This window comes from Leucoraja erinacea, chromosome 26, assembly GCF_028641065.1.
Source record: "Leucoraja erinacea ecotype New England chromosome 26, Leri_hhj_1, whole genome shotgun sequence".
In the NCBI taxonomy this organism is placed as follows: Eukaryota; Metazoa; Chordata; class Chondrichthyes; order Rajiformes; family Rajidae; genus Leucoraja; species Leucoraja erinaceus.
Genome location: NC_073402.1, coordinates 19,275,295 through 19,299,963, shown reverse-complemented (window position 1 = coordinate 19,299,963; position 24,669 = coordinate 19,275,295). Strand labels below are relative to the sequence as shown.

Below are 24,669 nucleotides of genomic sequence, written 5' to 3'. Positions count from 1 at the left end.
TAAGATTTCTTACTCGAACTTTGGTTGAGGATGATTGTAAACATTTGTCACTCTCCGCAGCTCTCAGTGTGACTGGATAAAACTGTCCTTTGTTGAGGTAACCCAGTGATTCCTCCCCTAGTTTCTGGTTGACGGATTTAGGTGCCTCCAGAATGTACTCAAAGTCGACCCTTAAAAGATGGCAACAATCAAATCTGTAATCATTCATGTCACTGTTCTTAAACAATTAAGAGTTCAATTTCCACACATATCCTCCCTGTAGGACAACTTGTCTGCTGGTAGTCGATGTCACATTATTTGATCACATGTGCCAGCATAAGACGATAAGACAAATTGTCTCTTTCAATGCTGCTATTTTGTACAATCTTGGTAAAGTTCAGATCATAGAGGTACCAGGCAAACCTCCCTGTGGAAACTCAGCATCAAAAAAATCAACCAGGGATGTCATCATTTATATTTTGCTGCTCTAATATTCCTCAGCTTAGGAAGCCATATGGAGATTTTTTAAATTATCATTTAGTTATCATTTATATTAAAATATCTATGTAAGTTAATTTGTATGGAGTCTTATGAAAATCCATTGAAGTCCCAGGTATTACCTAATTAGAAGAAACTTTGTTTTGTATATATTTTTCAATGCATATTATAAATAAATAAAAATGTTAAAAAAAAAAAAAACATTACCTGCTATTATTAGTTAAGGTAAAATAAATATTCAATTAACTAGAACTTCTTAAATAGTTTGGCCTTTCCATCAATTTAACAACTAATTATACAGGGCTGTTCAAGAAGGAACTGCAGATGCTGGAAAATCGAAGGTAGACAAAAATGCTGGAGAAACTCAGCGGGTGCGGCAGCATGTACAGCAACTGCTTTGCAGGCTCCTTACCTGAGCATTTAGGAGGTAGGAGGTTTAAATGGATTGGCATCTAATAGCTGGAGTCTGGGGTGAGATTGGTTGGTCATTGGCATGATGAGTAGGTGGCAAAGTGAAGGGATCTGTCCCATACATAGGGAAACAGAGGGAAACACAGGGAAGGGCTCTATCCCACTCTGATCCAAATCCAGTGCTGCATTACTAAACCACGATTGCCCTTGGAGTGACCTCTGACCTCTAATGTCCCTGGCAACGCTCCTGGAGGATTGTTGCACAGTAAATCACTTCATCTCATGAACAGCCGATATAAAAGGCATGTTAGAGGTATCGAGATGATTTGTAATCAGAAGTTACTGGTCAAAACACCCTGAAAGTGGTTGTTATCTTACTGTTAGTAAAATGATCTTACTGTCACAAAATGCTGAAGAAAATACAATTACGCAATCACATTTCTATGTACTGAGGTTAAATTGCAGTGCACTCTGTGTCACACAAAATAATATATTAGGTTGAGTTGGCTTGAGTGCTCTGCCTGGGAAGCTTAGGAATTTTTAAATGGCTATCTATTCATCAATTACTTAGCATCAGGTAATCTCTTCATTTAACATGTCCAAGCATTACACGAATAAGAGCTGGGAGGGTCTGAGAATATGTGATGTTTCTTTTTCTCACACTCCCTTTCAACAGTTAACCTCAAAGTGCCAACAAAATCTGTAAAATAAAGCATGTTCCTTTACAAGACTGTGATTAACAGTGTGCAGTGGAATTCACCTACCTTGAGTTATTATTTGTGATATTCTCTTCGACACAAGGTGGTCTCATCAAATCGTTAAGAAAGGCCTACATTTTTTTTAAATCAAGAGATTTTTACATTAGTTACATTTGTTTTATTATTATACACAAGTTTTTCATTCATCAATGTTTATTCTGCCCTGCATCGGCTCCCTGTATCGAGGGACAATGCAATAATGCTCTTTAATCTCCTTCGCAGTAGGTAACTTTAAACATGAGACGGATGATATTCCTGCAGTCTATATGTGTCATTTGAAAAAACTTTGTTAATCAAGGAACTGAAGATGCTGGGAGCCTGAAATAAAACAAAAATGCTGGAGAAACTCAGCGGATGCGGCAGCATCTATGGAGCGAAGGAAATAGGCAACCCTTCTTCAAACCCTTCTTCAGGTTTCGTCTCGAAACGTTGCCTCTTTTCCTTTGCTCCATAGATGTTGCTGCACCCGCTGAGTTTCTCCAGCATTTTTGTCTACCTTCGATTTTCCAGCATCAGCAGTTCCTTCTTGAACATAAAACAACAGGTGCTGGAAGTACTGTTAACGTTACAAATTGGGATCCTTCATCCGAACTCCGAAGGGTTCCAGAGCTGAAATGTTAATTGTTTCACCTTCCACAGATGCTGCCTGCCCTGCTGTGTGTTTCCAGAATTCTGTGTTTTTATTATTGGACAAAGCCTTGATGCCAAAGTAAATATAGCTATTTTAATTATGTCTCTTAAATGGGAGTTCAATTTTGTAACACAATAGCCACTGAACCAGCTTCCCATTTAAATATGAAGCATGTTCTAAATTAAACTTGTTGTAAACATTTGAAAACATGCATTAAATTAGCTGAAGTGGAGGAGAATCAAATTCAATGATCACCTTTGCTCTGAGTTCAATAATTTCACAGCAACAACCCAGACATAACTATAGGTCCCAGCCTTGAAAGGCGCTTGGTTAAAGAAAAGAACATTAGCTTGGGTTCTATATCCTGACTTGTACCCTGAGATTCTTATGGGAGGTATGAGCTGGGGTTGTTTTATTTCTTTCTTCACCCGGTTATTCATTGGCCAATATATACCGCCTGTGGATTACTTGGGAATTATTGAACAGATTATCCCTCATAAAGTGATCTCTTTCGAACCAAAAGGAGAACATTTTCAATACATTTTGTTGCAAAGAGCAACAGGGTTTTGCTGGCATTTGTTGCCTTTTGCTCAAGGGGACAGGAGGATGCAGAAACTTTGGAGAAGGTGCAGGTAGAGTTTTTTCCAGATTGTTTTCCCTGGAACGTTGGAGATTGAGGGAAGACCTGATGGAAATATATAAAATTATGAAAGACATAAAACAATAAGAATGTTTCTCCTCGGGTAGGAATGTCAAAGATGAGACGGCGATGCTTCATGGTGAGAGGGGCAAAGTTGAAAGGAGATGTGTGGGACAGTTTTTTACACTAAGGGTGATTGTGCCTGGAACACGCTGCCAAGGACATTTGAAAGGCTTTTAGATGGGCACATAGTTATGCAGAGAATGGAGGGATATGTATCATGTGCAGCCAGAGGAGATTGATTTTATGGCAACGTGTTTGGCATGATGTGTCTTATGTTCTATGCTCCGTGATTCTTTGAGCTACATCAGGATTTACATAGTCAAATTTAAGGACTTGAATGCTGACATTTTATTTCCTTGACTGAGTTGTTTTGTCATTGCTTTAAGTGAAATGTTTTGTTCTCCTTGATTAGCTACCGACCGCTCATTCCCAACTGGTGTGACAATGTCCATGAATGCCCCCAAGGAATTTTATATCACTATTTGGATCATTTTATGATTTTGAAAATTAAATGCATCGTTGAAACTGCTGGAACCATTAAACATCATGAATAACTTAATTTTCTTTGCGGGGAAAATAAACTTCACTTTGTAACTTTCACTTTCAAATTCTTATCTAACATATTAGGTTCTTTCTAACATATTCAAAAGCTGAAAGGGCCAGAAAAGACTAGGCTTGTATTCACTGGAGTTTAGAAGGATGAGGGGGTATCTTATAGAAACATATAAAATTATAAAAGGACTGGACAAGCTAGATGCAGGAAAAATGTTCCCAATGTTGGACGAGTCCAGAACCAGGGGACACAGTCTTAGAATAAAGGGGAGGTCATTTAAGACTGAGGTGAGAAAAAACTTTTTCACCCAGAGAGTTGTGTATTTATGGAATTCCCTGTCACAGAGGGCAGTGGAGGCCAAATCACTGGATGGATTTAAGAGAGAGTTAGATAGAGCTCTAGGGGCTAGTGGAGTCAAGGGATATGGGGAGAAGGCAGGCACGGGTTATTGATAGGGGCGATCAGCCATCATCACAATGAATGGCGGTGCCGGCTCGAAGGGCCAAATGGCCTCCTCCTGCACCTATTTTCTATGTTTCTATGTTTAAATCTTCATTATAAGTTGTCTCCTGAGTGGTGATTCATTCATGCTTCCAGCCCGTTCTGGAATCAATCATTGTTAACAATTGTGAACTAATTCACTTTTATTGCCCATTTTTTCTTATCCCCATAACCAATACCATCGGCTGCAATTCCACTTGATGACATATACAGTAAGTGTAGGTTAACTCTGTGAAAACATATCAAGGAATCTCAAAGGTTATCAATGGAAAGTTCAGAATATTCAGCTCCATGTGGTCTTGTTCTCTAAACATCTCACATGCAATCCTCATCTCCAGTGCTTAGTAACCCCAGAAACATAGAAGCAATTTTCATCTCTGGATTATTGCTTCATGTTTGCCATTATTTAACTTGGAGTACTGCCTGATGACTCATTCACTGTGGATGCATTCTACAAGCAACCATCACGAGGGGTGTGACAGTAGGTAAGGATAACATCATCTACTGTTCTCGTCCCCAACCAAGAAGCCACCAAATTAAGGTAAAGGCTATGCCAAGAGCAAAAAGGCAAGTCCTCACCTGCATTGCATAAATCCTGTGCTGCACATACAATAACATACAATTAACATTGCTGATATTAAAATTAGATGTATCATTATCTCTCTAAAATTATGTTTCCTTCATTTTGCAGATGTGGGCATTGTTGGCAAGGCTGGAGTTTACTGGCCTTGAGGCCTTGTGACGAGGTGACATCTTCTTGAACTGTTGTAATCCACTTGCTGAACCTACTGCCACAATGGTATTGGGATGGTAGTAGCAGGATTTAAACTCAGCACCAAGGAAGGAATGGTCATTTGTTGCCAGTTCAGATTTGGGTGCACCTTGGGGAAAAAAATGATGGTGATAGTGTGTCCATGCAACTCCTGCCCTGGCCTTTCTTTGTGGTAGTGGTAGTGGTTTTATGACATGCTGTCTAAGTAGGATAGAAGAGTAACTGCAGTGCATTTTATAGATGATGCACACTGCAGCCAATTGATGGAGAGAGTAAAAGTTTAGGATGGTGTTCCTGAATAGAGTCATAGAGTGACACAGTGTGGAAACAGGCCCTTCGGCCCAATTCGCCCACACCAGCCAACAATGTCCCAGATACCCTCGTACCACTTGCCTGCGCTTGGTCCATATCCCTCCAAACATGTTCTATCCATGTACCTGTCTAACTGTTTCTTAAACAATGGGATAGTTCCAGCCTCAACAACCTCCTCTGGCAGCTTTTTCCATATAACCAGCACCCGTTGTGTGGAAAAATTTCCTCTCGGATTCCTATTAAATCTTTTCCCCTTCACCTTGAACCCATGCCCTCTGGTTCTCGATTCCTCTACTCTGGCCAAGAGACTGTGCATCTACCCGATCTATTCCTCTCATGATTTTGTATACCTCTATAAGATCTCCCCTCATCTTCCTGCGCTCCATGGAATGGAGACCCAGCCTACTCAACCTCTCCCTATAGCTCACACCCTCTAGTCCTGGCAACATCCTCGTAAATCTTGAATGTTGTTAGAGGTGATTTCATCCACGCCAGTGGAGACCTTTCCATTACACTCCTGGCTTGTAGATGGAGCAAAGGCTTTGGGATATCAGAAAATGAGTCTCACCTTCTGATAGACCCACTCACTGTTCGGCTCATTTAGTCATATCATTCATGGTGGTCGCCTTATTTCAGATTAGTCGTGGAGAAACCCAGCGATTGTAACAGTCAAGGGTAAGGACTTCCCTCCAATTAATATTGTTTCATAAAATGTAAGAAATAATTGCAATATATATTTGCCATACTAAAGAAGATAGACTAACCTCAGGTGATATGTTCTCAGCGACCCATCTCTGTTGTGGCTGTGTCATTAAAATATTATCAAATGATTCGGTGAGATTGCAGTCGTATAAATCTCTGGGGGCGATGATACAGCTATCTAATGAAGGCTGACATTTGGGAACTGGAAAGGAAGCATCTGAATGGAACCGTTGGGATCTTCTAGTTGGATCAAGGTACTCTGTTGACATAATGATATCTTCAGGCAAAGGTTTCATAGTTGGGATGGGATTTTCCAGAAATGAAATGTTGTCAAAATCAAATCCAATGCCAGTGTTATTCCTGTAGAAAAAAATATATCTTGAAGTTAATATTTCAGGTTGATGATTGTTCCGATGAACTGCCGAATGCCTCCAGCATTATCTGTTCTATTTAAGAACAGTGGTGGTCGTTATGTCGACCTCTGAGGAACTCTGTTGTAAACCTCCTTCCAGTCCAACAAACACGTGTTCACTACACTCCGTGCCCTGTATATTTATCTAGTTTCCATCCATGCAGCCACACACTGCTTTTAATTCCGAATGCTTTAACCCTGATTGAACCCTATTATGAGTCACTTTGTCAACTGCCTTTTGAAAGCACCATATCAACAGTGTTTTCCTTATTGCCTCCCTCTGTTAATTTGCTGAATCAGGTCAGTGCGATCTGGGTTCTGAATAAGAGGAGATCATTTGGGCTTTCCATTTGCCATGACTCGCCCAACATTTCAGGACAGGGAGGAGGAAATGATGGGCCATGGATATGTTTGATGGTCCATTCAGCAGGTCTACGATGGTCCACAAAATTTGCCTTGGCCACTACCACAAATGGTCCTACACCTACCATTATGTGCATTGTTGTGGGAGCCAGTGGTCTTATCCAACACCAACTGGTCAGCCAGATTTTAACAAATGTGGGTCCACTGTTTTGGAAATTGTGTAGCTATTGGGCATTCTCTGGCATATAGGTTAAAGTAGGGCAAGGTGCCATTTTAGCGTTTTGGAAGGGAGAGCTACTTTGTTCATTTTGCCACTGCTGTAAATGAAATAAGTTCCTTTTCTCTCAGATAAAAGTCAGTTAGAATAGAAAATACAGATTGCTCTTAGGCAAATTCAATCCAATATTGGTTACTTCTGCTCAACTAAATAAAATGTAACGTGGCAAAAAGTACGGCAGGATCTGATTTCTCCTACCTCCTTACTGCGTTTGGTTCACACGGGCGGGTTACTTTTCCGGGCAGCAGAAGTCTTTCTTCCTTTGGCACCTTTGAAAGAAAGTGCGAAAGGTTAGCAAACATGAACACAGAAATATGCAAATTGTTCAGACTGGAATATGAATACCATATTGTTACATGTGACTAGGCACAGTGAGATTCTTTGCTTGCAGACACAATATACACAGATAACAGCCACCTACGGCGCTGACAACGTTACAAAGCACGCTGGCTCCCCCTTTTGTCCCCCACCCTCCCACCCACCACCCCCCAACAGTTCCCCCATGCAGGGTCCTCCATTGTTCTTCCCTGGTGAAAAAAATTATACCAGTCATCAGGAGTCAATGTGAACTAACGATAGCAATTGTTGAACACTTGCTGCAGAAGATTCATCCACCAGCACTGGTCACATCAGATATTATAAACAGAAAGGACACTCATTTTTAATCTCCAATTACATTATTTTGAAATGTGTTGAAATGGCAATAACAAGACTGCAAGATCCCTGAAAGATGGTGATATCCACAATAAATTGAATCATTTCATAATGTCAGTGAAGGAAGAATATTGGCCACGGCACCAGAGCTGAATCACCACCTCTTCTTCAGACTAGAATAATCAGAGCTGTTACATGTGGAAAGAGTTTTGTTTGACATCTTGTATATAAAATCATGAGAGAAATAGATCGACTAGACACACAGTCTTTGCCAGGAATCGAGAACCTGTGGACATAGTTATAAGTTAAAGGGGGAAAGATTAAATAGGAATCTAAGGTGTAACTTTTTCACATAGTGGGTGTATTGGACGAGCTGCCAGATGATGTAGTTGAGGCAGGGACAGGCAGAATGTGGCCATTGACCCAATGTCATACTACGAATAGACTTCACGTTATCTGTATTTTGACAGTGACATATTAGCCTTGGTTCCTTTTTTTAATTATCAGAATTGTGCACATAATTTCAGAGTGACAGCACGTCTCAATTGAGACATACTGTACCAATCCTTCTTTTCAAATCCCAGTGTTTTCAATTCCCCTTCCCTGATGTGAAGAGAAAATAGTTGCACGGTATGCTTTTGTGTTAGTGATATAATCACATTTACGAATTTCTCAGTAGCATGCTTGGCCCTCAGGGGGAATACATTCTTATTGACCGAAAACAACACGGTAGTATGTACAGGAAAGAACTGCAGATGCTGGTTTAAATCAAAGGTAGACGCAAAATGCAGGAGTAACTCAGCGGGACAGGCAGCATCTCTGGAGAAAAAGAATGGGGGGATGTTCTGGTTCTGACCGTATGTTGGTGAAGTACAGCAATGGAAAATAAAGTTGAGCTTCACTTCAGAATATTAAGTGCAGATGGTGATGTTTGTGGTAGTAAAAAATAATTAGTTTGATGTTAATAAATCTAAATTTAAAATAATTTTTCTCATCACCTTTGTATCAATTGGCTATAAAATGATTCGACATGATATATTTTCATTGGCTTTATACTATTATAGCATCGAGAAAAAACCTTAAGGTTTAATTTGTTATTCATTTTTAAAGTAAGCATGTGAGAGAAATCTGTAGTTATTGAAACACTCAAGAATAATTTTGTGACATTAGTGTAACTAATTTATATAAAGTGACATTAGTGTAACTAATGTCACAAAATAGTTACTAACAGTTTGGGCAACTTTACCCATCCAGAAGGAAGATAGAATCACAAAAAAATGGGAGAGAATAAAATTTGCAACACGGCCTCAAGTTATTCTGATGTCATATCAAAATCGAACATGTTGAATAGCCGGAGGGAAAAATGACATTATATTTTGTTTGTTTACCCCTTGTTTTATACAAAATTAATATTTCCTTTTGGTCATCGGACCTTCAATCAAAACAAATACCTTGTAGTAATCATAGAGGAGGCTTAAAGCAGCCACACTTTCATCATCACCATTGATGCTCATCATGGCCTTTGTTGCTGCAGTTAATGGGTTTTCAAGGTAGCTTTTCCAGGCTTCATCCTCATTGGGGACAGAATTCAATTGGAAGTTAACACCCTCATTGTGCAGAACCATCACCGGCCTCATCCTGAAATAAATTCAGCAGAATTTCCATTAAAACCAAGTAAATCAGACATCACTGGAATAACCAAAATACAGCCCAGGGGGGATTCTTTTACCCTCTGCGGCTATCAATCTGTACAACTCCTCCCCCTTCTCTCGTCGGGTAGACTGACTCCCTCCCCAACTACCCCCCTCCTCCCCCGAATCTTTGCACAACCCCAATCCTTTCCACTCGTCACTTTATTTTCAAGTTTGATGTATCTTGTGTTTTAAAACCGATTTCCCTCCTGGGATAAATAAAGTTTGATCGTATCGTATCAAGTAGTAAAAAAAAAACAAATGTTTAATTGATACCTCAACCTGTGATGCCAAAGACCAGTTGCAGAATGTTTAGTTTTAGCCACTCATTGATACCACTTCTCAATGAACTGTTCTACAAAATTGTAAGGCAGGTAAGATCAGACAAGTGGGAATGAGAACTTGTCATAGAATTCTGGAGGCACAAGAGACAGCAGATGCTGGAATCTTGAGCAAAAAACAAAGTGCTGGAGGAACTCAGCGAGTCAGGCAGCATCTGTGGAGGGAATGGGCAGATGATGTTTTGGTTCGGGACCCTTCTTAAGACTGGTCTCATGACGGGTCATGAACAGTCTCATGAAGGGTCCTGACTTGCAATGCCACCAGTCCATTCCCTCCTGAGATGCTACCTGACCCGTTGAGTTCCTCCAGCACTTTGTGTTTTGTTCATTGGTTTCTGGATTGGCTGCTGAGCGTAATTGTGATCAGCACACCTAAGATTCCAGGGAGCGTGACATTTCAAAACTGACATTGGGCAAGGGAAGAAATATATACAGTATATATAAATGGGTACTATAGCAAAGTCCAGCTTGTTTTTTTGCACCAGAAATAAAATAGTGGTTAATGTAACCTGACAGCTAAAAGGCTAATTTAAATGAAATAAGAATAGCTGTGAAGTTGGGAAAGAGATGAATTATAATCTCATCAAAATTGAAGAGTGAATGCAAACTTCACTAATTGTCAGAAATGAAAGATTGATTAACAAAAACCCAGCATGGTTCTGTAAAATGGTGTCTATCCCAAAATAGTATAGTCTGAGCAGTCACAAATATTCGTAAATGCTTGATGCGTGAATGACACTAATGGCTCCTGTGATGATAATCCACGCAGTTTCATTATTGCTTGTTTTCCTTTCTATTTTTGAAATGTGGTTCAATAGTCAAAGCTCGTCACACCCCTGATGACATTTTAACTGCGGGCTCTTTGCTGCACTACAAAAGCTTGTTTTTCTCAAGCTCCTAATGACAATCTTATTTAAAAATCTACTTTTCAAAGGAAAAATATCCTCAGAATTTGCCATGCAAAAGACTGATCTCTGAGATAAGGGTCGCATTCCTCTGCCACATCCAGAATTAGCACCATCAGTGCATTGCTTTGCATTCTAACCAATTAATTTGGTAGAAAAGATTAAGAAAAGTCAAAAGTCACATAAAATTATATACATGGGAGGGTGCTTTAAGTGATACATAGACTTTAGAGAAAAGTGCTTTTAAGCCAATAGTTCTCCGTATATTCTCAATTTGGTTTTCCAAGAGCAGGAAAGAAGTGCTAGATTTTGCTACACTGGGACTATCCTTGTCATGGTTCCTCTCTTGAGACGGTCAGTGGAGGTGTCAAAGACTTGGGGTGACACAGTGGTGCTGCGGTAGAGTTGCTGCCTAACAGTGCCAGAGATAAGGGTTCGATCCTGACTATGGGTGCTGTCTGTAAGGAGTTTGTACTTTCTCCCTACGAATGTGTGTGTTTTCTTCGGGTGATCGGGTTTCCTCCCACGTTCCAAAGACAGGCAGGTTCGTAGGTTAATTGGCCTACTTAAAAATTGTGAATTGTAGCTAGTGTGTAGGATAAGGCACGGTAGGTACGGGGTGATTGCTGGTTGGCGCGGACTCGGTGGGCCGATGGGCCTGTTTCCTTGCTGTATCTCTAAAGTCTAAAGACTAGAAGGGGAAAACTGAACAGGGATGTGGGGGGCAAGTTTTGCACACAGAGTGGTGGGTGCCTTGCAATGTCAGGAGTGGTGGTGAAGGCAGATATGGTCATGACATTTAAGTGGCTTTTAAATAGGTACATGATTATGCAGGGAATGGAGGGATTTGGATCACATGCAGGCAGAGGAGATTTGTTTAACTTAGTTTGACACACACATTATTGGCCAAAGCGCCATTTCATGTGATGTGCCTATCTATCTGTTATGCTCTATGTTCCAACTCTGACATTTCCTCAACAAAATGCATGGAACATTTATCTGGTTCCCTTCCACAGCTGAAGGATTTCACATACTGAACAGAATGACAGATTGTGCACATTTATGTGAAGGCAAGGAAACCTTTATTATTCATTTGGAGATTGAAGTTTTTTCACTAAAATTAAGCTTTCAGTTTTAGGATATATACATTTTCATTTTGTGCCATGGGAATAGTAATAATGTCCGTTTCCATAAATGAATAAATCAAGTGTAAAACTTTTGTTACTTTAGCTCAATAATAATCCATCACTGTGATGCACCATTCCCACTGAGAGAAGATAACATCTAGTAGTAGACTTTTGATCTGATGAAGAAATGTTTGACACTTTTCCCAATGTGATAAAAACTGTCAAATGTTTCCTCACTAGAACTTCAGAAGTTCTTTTGAATTAAACTTCAGTTGATGGTACTAAAGGGCATAAATTAAATATCTGAACTATGTTGGAAATTTCATAGTCAGCGAGTGAAAATCAAAAGAAATTTTGAAAAACCTGCAGAAGCTAGATTTCTGAAATACAAATCCCAAACTTGATATTTGACATCCAAGTCCTGAAATATTCATTCTGTTTCTCTTTACACAAATGTTGCATAGCTCGCTGAGTGTATCCAGCATTTTCTGTTTGTGAGCAGAAGTTACTAACCTGGGCTAAGTTTAAATTAATTTGCCAGTGATTTGTCTGATTTAATTCTTCAAGAATGGAGCAGGAAGCTAAAAAGACTTGTATTTTTGACATAAAGTGCTGGAGTAATTCAGCGGGCCAGGCAGCATCTCTGGAAAATAAAGATTGGTGGCATTTCAGGTTGCGATCCTTCTTTAGACTCCTTCTGACATGATACGCCACCTATCCTTTTTCTCCAGAAATTCTACCTGATCCACTCAGTTGCTCCAGCACTTTGTGTCTATCCTGTGTTGACATGTTTTAATGAATCATTACTAAACCGTATGGAACAGAGGTAAATTTCAGCTTCTCACACTATCTCCCACAAATGCTTTGATTTCCTTCAAAAAGCATGTACTTTAATGCTCCCTGCTTGCTCACCTGAACTAGTGTTTAGTAACATCAAGAAATGCTCTGAATACAAAAAGGATGGGCCATTGGGGAAAATATACAAGTTTCTTTTGTACAGTGCCTTTTACAGCCCCTTCTGAATAATGAAGTCAAGTCACATTGAGTTTATTGTCATATGCACTAGTGTGGTGAGGTATACCATCATCTTCGTTGAAAACATCAACGGGAATGGTGCCTTACAATGCACTGTACGACAGTGGTCGCAACTCTACTTAAGTGTGGATGGCCGTTGGCTCACTAGGAGCTCATCCGCCCTTTGACAGGTCTTGTTTTTGATCTTGCTGGGGGTCCACCAGGTGGGGGAGACGGTTTAGTTGCTGACTATCCGGCCATGGAGCAGGTAGCACGGGATTACATGGTACCCGTGGCGGGGGGAACTCCCCCCGAACTGAGTCTAAAACTCTAAATACTCTAATGGTATAGGTACAATGAAAGTTTTGTTTGAACAGCATCACATGTACAACCTCTCAGACAACATTTAAAAAAACATAACATATATTAATCAAACATAGACAGTCAAAAGAAAAAATAACTGTCCAAAAAAACAATTACAACCCAAAATATGCCCATGGTAGTGGAAAAGGCGGTTTAGAGTGTTACATCTTCGAGGTAGGATTAAAGTTGTGCAAGTTGGTTCAAGAACCTGATAGTTGTCGAAAAGTGGCTTTTCCGGAACTAGGCAGTGTGGGACCTCAGGCATCTGTACCTCCTGCCCAAAGGCACAGGAGTTACAAGGTGCAACAAGGTATTTCTGAAATGTAATTATTATTAAAATGTAGTTAGTCTACCTGCGAGGCCAGTTGTACTTGAGTTTCATGTACCATTTGAAAGATGATCTCTGACAGTTCAGCAACCTCTCAGCACTTTACTGTGTCAGTGTGGAATCGTATGGGAGCAATATTAGCCATTGAATACTGTAATTTGCCCTGCTTTAAGTGGTTGAGGTCTACAGCATCTGTCAACCTCTTTTTTTTTGCTTACAAGTGTACATCTATGATTGACAATTCTATGTATAAATATGCAATCAAAAATATTGTGCCAAAGTGACATTTTCAAGAACCATGTTAAACAAAACAGAGTTAACTTCTCAGGACTTGAGAGTCAAATACTAAGTTTGGGATTATCTCATTGGAATAGAATAAAATATATTTATCTCCACAAGGATGTAAGAGCTGCTACGTTTCACATAAAATAATGCATATTATCATTGAAGATGGAAGAAGTGATTAGTATGGGTGTCAGGGGTTATGGGAAGAATGCAGGAGAATGGGGTTGAGAGAGAAAAGTAGATCAGCCACGATTGAATGGCGGAGTAGGTGTGATGGTCCAAATGGCCAAATTCTGTTCCTATAACTTAGGAACTTGTGAAGGTGATTTTCACTATTGCACTTCCAGAGATAACAATCGTCATTGCAAATGTGGATTTCACAGATATGCAGCCCTCTGGATTATGTACATGATCTTTGTAGAAAACATATTGTTGCAGCCTGCATGGGACCGTAACTTGCAATGCAGATAACTGATGGGACTTTTGGAGTTTGCATCGACTAAACATCCTTTCGTTTCATTTCCGGCTTGGTGTACAGAAATATTAGGTAAATTTCAGGAAATGCTTATTCCTATGATGGTTCCTATCAAGTTTAAAGAAGCAAAAAAAGGACAGAAACTCAATCTATTTGATGCACTGTTGAGTCCACACGTTGCTCAACAAGATAAAGATAACATCTGCCCACCATTAACAGTGTCCGACAAAGAATTGCACACTCATCTAAGCATCTTAGAATTTATTGTTTACTAGTTTGATCATCAGCCTCCCACCACTGATACTTCCTCATGCATACATAAACAAGTGGGAGAAAGACATTATCACTCCAAAAATAATGATGGCAACCTTTAACTGCTGCATTCCTGTGGCCCCCGCTGCTAATTTTGATCTGTCCTGATAGCCCTCAGTTGCAATGTTCACCTTTCCAAGCAGACAGTTAACCCTAATATACTAACTGGCGCCTTGCAATATTTACAGTGCATCGAATTAATGGGCATGGACACTTCTCCTGACTGCTGTAAGTATTGCCATTGCTGCCCCATCGCTGCATTCCAAGTTTCTCCCCTCTATGAGGAAAACATTGACTGATCATCTGTCCTGATCAGCTCATTCACTCTATGCCTCGCAGTCTTCAATGATCCATAATCTGATTTAGATAAAACATTTGAAAGACTTCTCCCCCAAGAATCCCCCTCCCCCTTTTTTTTCTCCCACCCACTCCCTGCCCCTGAACCCTGGCTGACCTTGCACTGGTTTCTCCCCCCTCCCACCCATCCTCCCCACCACTTCACCTGCATCTCTTCCATTTGCTACACAACTGTCCTAGCCTTTCTGCCTTTCACAACTCACAACCCTTTATCCTTTTGGGCTCACATCTGTCTTTTCATCCCTGGCCTTTGTCCAAAGACCTGCCTATCAATGAAAACCCTTTTGCTTGTTTCACCGATTACCAGCCATGCTCTCCCCTGCCCTTCCTATTTTCCAGCTTCCTTTCCTAACACCTCTTCAATCATTCTGAAGAAGGATCCCGACCTGAAATGTCACCTATCCATGTTCTCCAGAGACCCATTAAGTTCCTCCACCACTTCTTTAGTAAACCAGCATTGGTAGTTCCTTGTTATTACACAAAGACTGAAGAAAGCTGTTGTCTCCAATCCTTGCTACAAATAGAATATCGTTACCACCATTATTATTCAGTGATTATTATTTCAGTCTCAGCTCTACAATGTGAAACATTGATGGCCATAAACTTAGGATCCCTTCATCAATACAACTCATTTCCAAGAATGAAGCCACATAGATACCTCAGTTCTGATATCTGCTGCTGAAACCTTCATCCATGTCCTTGTTCTCCTCAAGCTCAACTATCCCAATACTTCTTTGTCCAACCTATCACTCGTCTCCAAAAGTTGTTTCATCTTCACTCGCCCTTCACTTAAATGAACTTCCAGCCTTCTAAATATTTTCAGTTCAAAATGTTTATCCTTGTGTTAAAACCCATAATGCCGTAACATCTTGTTTGTAACCCCTACCCTATCATCAGCCCATTCAAACACAGTTTTCTATAAACAGAACACTTCAGCATCACCTCTTCCCATAATCTTCCATGGCTAATCATTCTTTAATCCATCAATTCCCCATGCTTTGGATATCATTCCATAAATCCCCTTTATCTTTTCACCTCTGCCTGCCTAGATCCTGCAATGCATTTAGTTTTAGAGAGACAGCGCCCACCGAGTCGACATTGTCCAGCGATCCCCGCACATTAACACTATCCTACACACACTAGGGCAAATTTACACTTATACCAAGTATACAAACCCAAGCCAATTGACCTACATACCTGTACGTCTTCGGGCTGTGGGAGAAAACCAAAGATCTTGGAGAAAAGCCACGTGGTCACGGGGAGAATGTACAACGTACAAACTCCGTACAGGCAGTGCCCATAGTCGGGATTGAACCCAGGTCTCTGGCACTGCAAGCGCTAAATGGCAGCAACTCTACCGCTGCGCCACAGTGCCGCCCGTCATTTGGCATCTATCCTTGACCAAGTCCATATGGCTTTGAACATCAGTCTATATTTAAGACATGGTACAAATTTATGATTATTAAGGGCCTGTCCCACTTACGTGACTTTTTCGGCGACTGCCGGCACCCGTCATAGGTCATTGCAGGTCGCCGAATATTTTCAACATGTTGAAAATTCAGCGGCAACCAGAAAGACGCTACAACTCTTTGGGTGACTGAGGAGACGACTCACGACCATACAGGCAACACCCTGGCGACATGTCGCGGGGTGAAGCATGTATGGTCGTGAGTAGTTGCCTAAAGAGTCGTACCTTGTCCTGGTCACCGCTGGATTTTCAACATGTTGAAAATTTTCGGCAACCTGCAAATTTTCGGCGACCGATGACGGGTGCCGGCAGTCGCCGAAAAAGTTGTGTAAGTGGGACAGGCCCTTAACAGATCTTGCACTGAATTACTATGCACACTCATTCATTAATCAATGCTGTGTGGCATTTAAAAAAATCTAGTGACGTATTATTCCTTTCTTTAGCAATAGGCAGAAAATTGCAGGGAGTAGGCACCAAAATTCTTGATATGCATGACAAGCATAGGCGCCACATATGAACAGTCAGTGGAGCATTATACCTTTGTGATCGATGTAATGAAATTTTGCATGTGAGTTCTCAAGTCCACCTTATTGTTAACCATTGCACAGAGGGGAACCTACAGCTCCTAAGTCGAAACATTTGGAGTAAGCCTATGAATGTTTGAAAACATTTTATTATAATTATGATGTTGAAGGGAAATACTGCGCAGTTGCAGCTTCCATATTTATGTTGGCCATTAGAATTTTGGAAATTGACTATTGTATTTGCTAATATTGTGTGTATGATATTTCCAAATTGTAGCAATAAAGTGAGGGGAAAGTTTGATATAAGCAGAGAACATTGGGGTATTACACACATGTTCACACCATTGGGTTGCAAGCTACCCAAGTGGAATATGAGGTGGTGTTCCTCCAGTTTACATGTGGCCTCATGCTGGCAATGGAGGAGGCCCAAGGTAGATGGACAGAATGACGCATTCCCACACTGATAATTCCCTATCCCATTCCCACACTGATAATTCCCCTGCCTATTCCCATAAGGACCTTTCTATGCCGGGCCTCCTCCATTGCCAGAGTGAAGCCACACGCAAACTGGAGAAAAGTAGCTTACATTCCGCTTCAGTACCTTACAACCCAATGGCATGAACATTGAATTCTCCAATTTTAGGCCATCTCTAACAACCCCACTCCCTTTTCTTCCCCTCCCCTCTGCCCCACCTGGACAACCCACATATTTTTATCCTCCTCCACCTAGACTATTTCCTCTTACCCCCCACCCCTTGCCTGTTTTCACCTATTATCTGCTATGCTTTGCCCTGCCTCGATTCGAAAAGCTACCTCATAATGTTCTCCAATGCCTGACCCGCTGAATAACACAAGCACTTTTTATACCACTTTCCAGTATCTGCAGTTCATTGTTTCCACAGTAATGCCAAGTCACTCTGAGTACTAGTGGAGATAATTTAGCAAAGAAGATAACTCAATTAATGATCTGTGTATTTCTTGATAACTTCTTTAAAAAGGTGCCCATTGAAATTAGCTAGAGGGAAATACAAAGCCTTGTTCACCCTAGATGGTGGACTGAGATGGTCCATTGAGCAATAGCAGTAAGCTATTGTGCTTTTGTGTTGGTGGCATGAGTGCCTTTGAATATTAAGGACTGAGGCATGAAACCCAAAGCAACTGTTGGTAACTGGGTGCAGGTGATGATGAGCATTAGTCTGTGTCTAAGATGGCGATGGAAGGGCAGGTGTGGCATTTGAAGATGCATTCAATGATCTATACAACAAATGTACGGTCATTGAAAATGCCTTGGCATTGTACCTATATATCCTCAGGAGTGGACTCCACGTACTAATCAATGCTTCTACATGCAGAGGAGAGTCTCCTCTCTATGTCCATAGGGCACTTTTCTAACATGGTCTTCAGAACCACATTAGAACATCTCAAAGTCCTCCCCAAGGCATTGTACCCAGCTCAAAATTAGTATCAAAATGAATTCCCACAAGTGTTACAGCCATGGTACACATGTCTTTAAGACGCACAGACTAGCTTTGAGTGTTGCTGACAGAAAATATTACTCTCCATTGGGGCATGCAGCCACTCAGTTCTGCCTCCTACAGCCTGCAGGCTGCAATCACATCTGCTTCATCAGCATGTTTGCAAGCTGCCTGTTTCGGACGCAACAGTCCTGGGCTAATTGAACATCAGAGACTCTTTGTTCACTTACAAAGGCTACCCAACGTTGCTGTCTTCTAATACTTTTGTTCCTTACTTTACAGGAGATATCAAAAAGTACTTAAAAAAGTTTTGTCAGGGTCCTCCCATAGGAATCTTACATTTTAATGAAGCACCAGCATTGCTTAATTAGTCCTGAAACCATTGCACAATTTTTCGCTTCTGGAACGGTTTGGAGGGAGGGCTCATCAATTACCTAAAGCATTAGTCATAAACGAAACCTGACAAATACAGACATGTTGTTGCTATGGGTGGTTCGAAACTACAAACTCTAAATCCCTGAACTGTTATATGTTGCAGTGGGCAGCACACCCATACTTCTGTTCACGGAGTATTCCTTTACATAGAATGGCATATAGTTTTAAGCACACAATTAGACATTCGGTTGAACAGTCTTTGTTTATTCTCCACTCAGCCTTCGTCCCAAGCATTTTCAACAACTTTCTATATTGTTTTCACCATTATGTTTATTTAGCTTCAGATTGAATGTGCCTTTAATTATTTCTCCAAACTATTCCTTGTTCATCATTCTCACAGTAAAATGTAACTATTGAGTTCACTCAATTCATAAAATGTGTGCTTCCATTTTGTTCCTTCAGAATACAATAATGGAATTTCAAGAGATGAGTGTTCTGGTGCCCAGGATATGTGAGGTCATGCAATAAGACAAGTAGGTGAAGGTGAATGGGGGGGGGTTGCTCTACCTCGTGGTTGCCTCTCAGGAAATTTTGGATCTGCCCCTTTGGAGAACTGAAAAGCATGCGGTCTCAGAGTTTGAGTAAACAATGTTGATGCTAGCCTTTGATTAATGTTAATCCAGTGGTTTGATTCAAGTTGGTTTGATTATTAACTGTAGAGTTATAGATGTAGCCCAGTCCAACACACAGATCAGACTCCTCACCATTGTCTCCATCTACACCTCACGATGTCTTGAAGAAACATCCAACATAATAATGAAAGACTTGTCCCACCCTGGGCATTCCTTCTTGTCCCTGCTCTCATCGGGCAGAATGTAACAAGAAGCTCAAAAGTGCGCACCATCAGTCTCTGGAACAGCTTCTTCCCCTCTGTTATTGGGTTTCTGAATGGCCCATCCTTAAGCTAGGGTACTGTTTGATTCAACACTACCCCATTGTGGATATTGGACTTTATCCATGTAACTGATGTGTTACAATGCTGAGAATTATATTCTGTATTATTTATCCTTCCCTTTACCTATTGCACTTGATTTTGACTTATTTGTATGTATGTATGTATGTATGTATGTATGTATGTATGTATGTATGTATGTATGTATGTATGTATGTATAGTATTATCTGGTCTGATTGGATGGCATGCAAAACAAAGCCTTTCAGTGTACCTCATTACACATGTCAATAATAAACATAGCCTAAGATTGTGGTATGATATCCTACCCTAGTAGGCCATGATATTAGTTAAATCCAAGAACTAGTAATATCAGCCAAGACGCTGGTCCACTATATTCTTCAGAAACAGGAACTTTGGTCTTCATCCTACTATCCTTTGTCGGTCAATTAAAAAAAATCACAACATTCAAGGGCACGACTTTCAGCTAAAACTTTAAAGATACACCCAAAACCTCCTAATAGCGGGAGGCAATAGGAAATTAATGTGGATTCACCAGCCCATGGATACCTTTTGGAGTCAATCCCCACAAGGAAAAGAAGGTGGATGAGTCAAAGATCCCCTCTAATGCTATTTTGACTGCAGAGTTAAAAGTTATTTAGTCTGCCCTGCCAATGTTATTTGCTTCCAATGAATCGATGGTGCCAAACCACATTCCAATGGCAATTGTTTCCGCCAACCAATCTGATATGGAAGTGTATCTACACATAAATATGCAGGTGTATTAGGGCCATGTACAAATGACACACAAATTGTTACTTAGTCGCTCCTTAGTGTATCAGATTTAAAAAATAACCACGATGGAAAAGTGTGGACAGGGTGACACAATACATTGAAAACTACGCAAGTCATTAAACTATGTGACTTGGCGACTAATTATTTCAATCTAGATGTTATTCATCTTATAATGTTGCAGTGTTCGTGTGTATCCAATGTATCACAACAGTCCAGCTCATAATCACAGAATATCATCCGTTCATTGCTGAAGCTCAGACCTTAGAGCGCAAGTGCACTTTGTTGCTAACATTTAGCAAAATGTCAGAAACTATTTTATAATTGTTGGCCAGAATTGATTATACAAAGTAGTATGAAAATTATTTTTTTCCTTTACCCGATTGTATTTTCCTCAAAGCAATCTGAATGTATGATGAAAATCAAATGTATGTAATGAAAACTTAATAAACAAAAATTTACAGTCATTTCTAGCCAAAGTTTAACTTTATGCATGTAAGTTTGTGGTTCATTAATAATAGACTTAGTAGTTTTAAGAGCAGAAAAAAGATCCTGAGCTGCAACAAACCTGTCCTTTATGATTGCTTTCTAGCCAACTCCCTGTGTTTTCATCTTATCTTTCAATCTCCTCACTCTCTTGAAAGATATGTAGCTGTGCCCTGAACCCATCTATTACTGTCCAATTGCTTCTGCTTTAAAAGCCACAATCTTGTAAATTAATTCTCAAGCTAATTACTCTTTGTGCAAAATAATTCCTCATTCTGAATTTACATCCTCTGACATTCAGGCTTCTTGCAGTAGTAAGTAACATGCTTTGATGAACCTTTACATAATGTTGAAACCATGATGTTTGGTCGTATTTAGGTTATTACCAAATAATTCACATCTTGCTTCACTTATAACTTTAAGTTCATGACATTGATGGTCATTTTTGTTGGTTTCAAATGGGGCAATGATTGCTCTCATAGCCCAGTGAGTCTGATGAAGATTTAGCTATCAAAATAGCTTTCTCTGACGTTTAAATTAAATGGGAAATATCAGAAATACTCAGCAGATCAGGCAGCATCTGAAGAGAGAAACTGAGAATGTTTCAGGTCAGAGGCCCTTTGTGAAATCTGGAAAATCACTTATTCCTCACTTTCCAGTTCTGACAAAAACTCTTTTACCTTAAATGTTAACTCAGATGCCACCGAATGTACTGAGTGCAGTTTTCATCTTTATTTCATATTTTGGCAGCTTTGCTTGCTAATCAACACATTAACTGCATAACTGTGTTGTTCCACTCATTCATGTTTCATATTGTAAATTAGAAAAGTACCAGTGAAAAAGATGAGCTGTGTCATAGAGTCTACACATAGAAAACTTGGTCATTACGCTATCTAATTCATGCACTTAGCAAGGTTTCTGTCGGCCTAAGGGCAGGGTTACAATAGCTGAATGTACGGATCTGAGGAACCTACTTGCCATGGAGTCAACTCACCATCCTTGCTCAGGGATCTATGTAAATACTGCACGTTCCCACTTGCATGCTTCTGAGATAGTTTCCAATTTCCTCAACTGCGATATCTTTCCACTGCAGCCTTTGAACACATTGGTTCCACATCCTGCTCTTATGCTTTCATGCTCATTTCTTCCAGCAGGTATGAAGTTGTGATTCTCTTGTTCTCACCCTCCACCTCCTCACTTCCACATTAACAGATTATCCTCCACTGCCAGTCACATCTTCCCACCAAACACCTCAATTGCCACATTTTGAAAGGACCATTCTATCTGCATTTCCCTAATTTCTCTCCACCGGCTGCCACTCACCTTCCAATCCAACTGCACGAGAAACGACATCTGTCCTTTTACCTCCACCCTCCCAGGTGATGCAGAGAAGGTGATGCAGAAAAATTATGTCTATTTCTTTGACTTTAATGTTTCTCAAGATGTGGTATCCACATCAGGGGAAATGAAACACAGATTGGCAGATCATTTACTATTCTATTTGCAAAAATGCCTTGACGCTTTAGTTCTACATCCCACCGTAACTCTGACCTCTCTGTAATTTGTTCCATATACCTTTTCAACAAAGCTTAATATAAACTCAAAGAACAGCACCTAGCACATGGCACCCTTCAAAAATCTACATTGAATTCACCAATTTCACATTAGCCATTTTATGACTTGCATTACCAACATATGTATTTTTCTCTCTCTCATCTTGTGCTATTTCAAATTTCATTTGTCTCCTCTTATTTACACTTCCTCACACATACCTTTTTTTTGGCCAATAGCACCAATATTTACATAATTTATTCATTCTCCACCCTGTCTGTGGCCATTCATTTGTTCCTGTTGTCCTTCCCCCTTTGGCTGCAACTTAAAAGCGGTTCAATGCTTACTTTTCTAATTTCTGATGAAAGATCGATAAACTGAAAAGCTAGCTCTGTTTTTTCACAGGTGCAACTGCTGTTGGCTATTTCCTGTATTTTTTGGTTTTATTTCAGTTGAAACATCTGCTTTACTGTGCATTTGTGTGAAGCTTGTAAACATAGAAACATAGAAACATAGAAATTAGGTGCAGGAGTAGGCCATTCGGCCCTTCGAGCCTGCACCGCCATTCAATATGATCATGGCTGATCATCCAACTCAGTATCCCGTACCTGCCTTCTCTCCATACCCTCTGATCCCCTTGGCCACAAGGGCCACATCTAACTCCCTCTTAAATATAGCCAATGAACTGGCCTCAACTACCCTCTGTGGCAGAGAGTTCCAGAGATTCACCACTCTCTGTGTGAAAAAAGTTCTCCTCATCTCGGTTTTAAAGGATTTCCCCATTATCCTTAAGCTGTGACCCCTTGTCCTGGACTTCCCCAACATCGGGAACAATCTTCCTGCATCTAGCCTGTCCAACCCCTTAAGAATTTTGTAAGTTTCTATAAGATTCCCTCTCAATCTCCTAAATTCTAGAGAGTAAACAAATTATAACATTCCATTATATGTAATTCCCATACCTTCAAAGGCAATGCAAATATGCAAGAATGGTAAATTAAAATTAATAAGGTAAAGCTGTGCTACATTAGATTAAAATCATCAATTCAAAAATAAGTTTAAGAAAGGACTGCAGATGCTGGAAAAATCAAAGGTAGACAAAAATGCTGGAGATACTCAGCAGGTGAGGCAGCATCTATGGAGAGAAAATAGGCGACGTTTCGGGTCGAGAACCTTCTTCAGACATGTCGAGGGGGGGGCGGGAAATAGAAAAGAAGATGCGGAGGCAGTAGGCTGTGGGAGAGCTGGGAAGGGGAGGGGAAGGAGGGAGAAAGTAAGGACTACCTGAAATTGGATGTCAATGTTCATACCGCTGGGGTGTAAACTACACAAGCAAAATATGAGGTGCGGTGAGATCAAGCGCAGGCTTGGCGATCGCTTTGCCCAACACCTCTGCTCAGTTCACAATAACCAACCTGATATCCTGGTGGCTCAGCACTTCAACTGCCCCTCTCATTCCAAATCCGATCTTTCTTCCTCGGCCTCCACCACTGCCAGAGTGAGGCCCAGCGCAAATTGGAGGAACAGCTCCTCATATTTTGCTTGGGTCGTTTACACCCCAGCGGTATGAACATTGACTTCTCCAATTTCAGATAGTCCTTGCTTTCTCCCTCCTTCCTCTCCCCTTCCCAGCTCTCCCACAGCCTACTGTCTCCACCTCTTTTTCTTTTCAATTCAAATTAAGAATCCACTGAATGTGCAGAATTCACAGCCCAGAATTTATCCATTCAGCCGAAGAGGTCCATCCTGTTTATATTCTGTATTCCAATATAATGACCTCATTCATCCCATGTCAGCAGTCATTCTCTCTTGTGTTCATTTCAAACCTTCCCTTCATGTGTTGATGTCCACAACTCTATTCATTATCATCGCAATGCCAAGAAATTCCCCCAAAGTTCTGTATTGGATCTGTTGGCTGCAACCTTATCTTTATTCCCCATGAACGAATCTCACAAGTGGAAACAGTTTCTCCACATCGATCTTTCACATGGATTTTGAAGGGTTTTCTCAGATCAAACTTCCACAGACACCAGAGTTCAGCCTGTCCAATATTTCCAGAGAATTCAGACTTTCAGTAGTCGAGATTTTTCTGAAAGTATGAAAGCTGGAAGCTATTCCAAGGCTACTCAACCCTTCTTTCTCACAAATGTAACTTACAGGTAATATATGTTTGAATGAACAGAGCATCTATTAAACAGCAGGTATCAAATTGTCACGTAAATTTAGTTTTCTATTTGATTTACTCACACATAATATAACATGGAAACTCTGTGTAGGAAATGCCTCAAGACTTTTCAATATATAACACCAAATTATAATTAAATACT

At 40.4% G+C, this 24,669-nt stretch overlaps 1 protein-coding gene across 2 annotated transcripts in view; it reads right to left on the bottom strand.

The window, feature by feature from the left end:
• LOC129709748 (grainyhead-like protein 3 homolog) overlaps positions 1 to 24,669 on the bottom strand; it is a 91,273-nt gene that overhangs the window by 44,630 nt on the left and 21,974 nt on the right. For both annotated transcript variants that reach the window (XM_055656303.1, XM_055656302.1), the window contains exons 2-6: positions 8,978 to 9,164; positions 7,071 to 7,141; positions 5,883 to 6,180; positions 1,653 to 1,717; positions 14 to 170 (exon numbers count right to left, since the gene is read on the bottom strand). In XM_055656303.1, the coding sequence (XP_055512278.1) occupies positions 14 to 170; positions 1,653 to 1,717; positions 5,883 to 6,180; positions 7,071 to 7,141; positions 8,978 to 9,163 (777 nt within the window). In that variant the 5' untranslated portion in view covers position 9,164. The remainder of the gene's footprint in view (positions 1 to 13; positions 171 to 1,652; positions 1,718 to 5,882; positions 6,181 to 7,070; positions 7,142 to 8,977; positions 9,165 to 24,669) is intronic.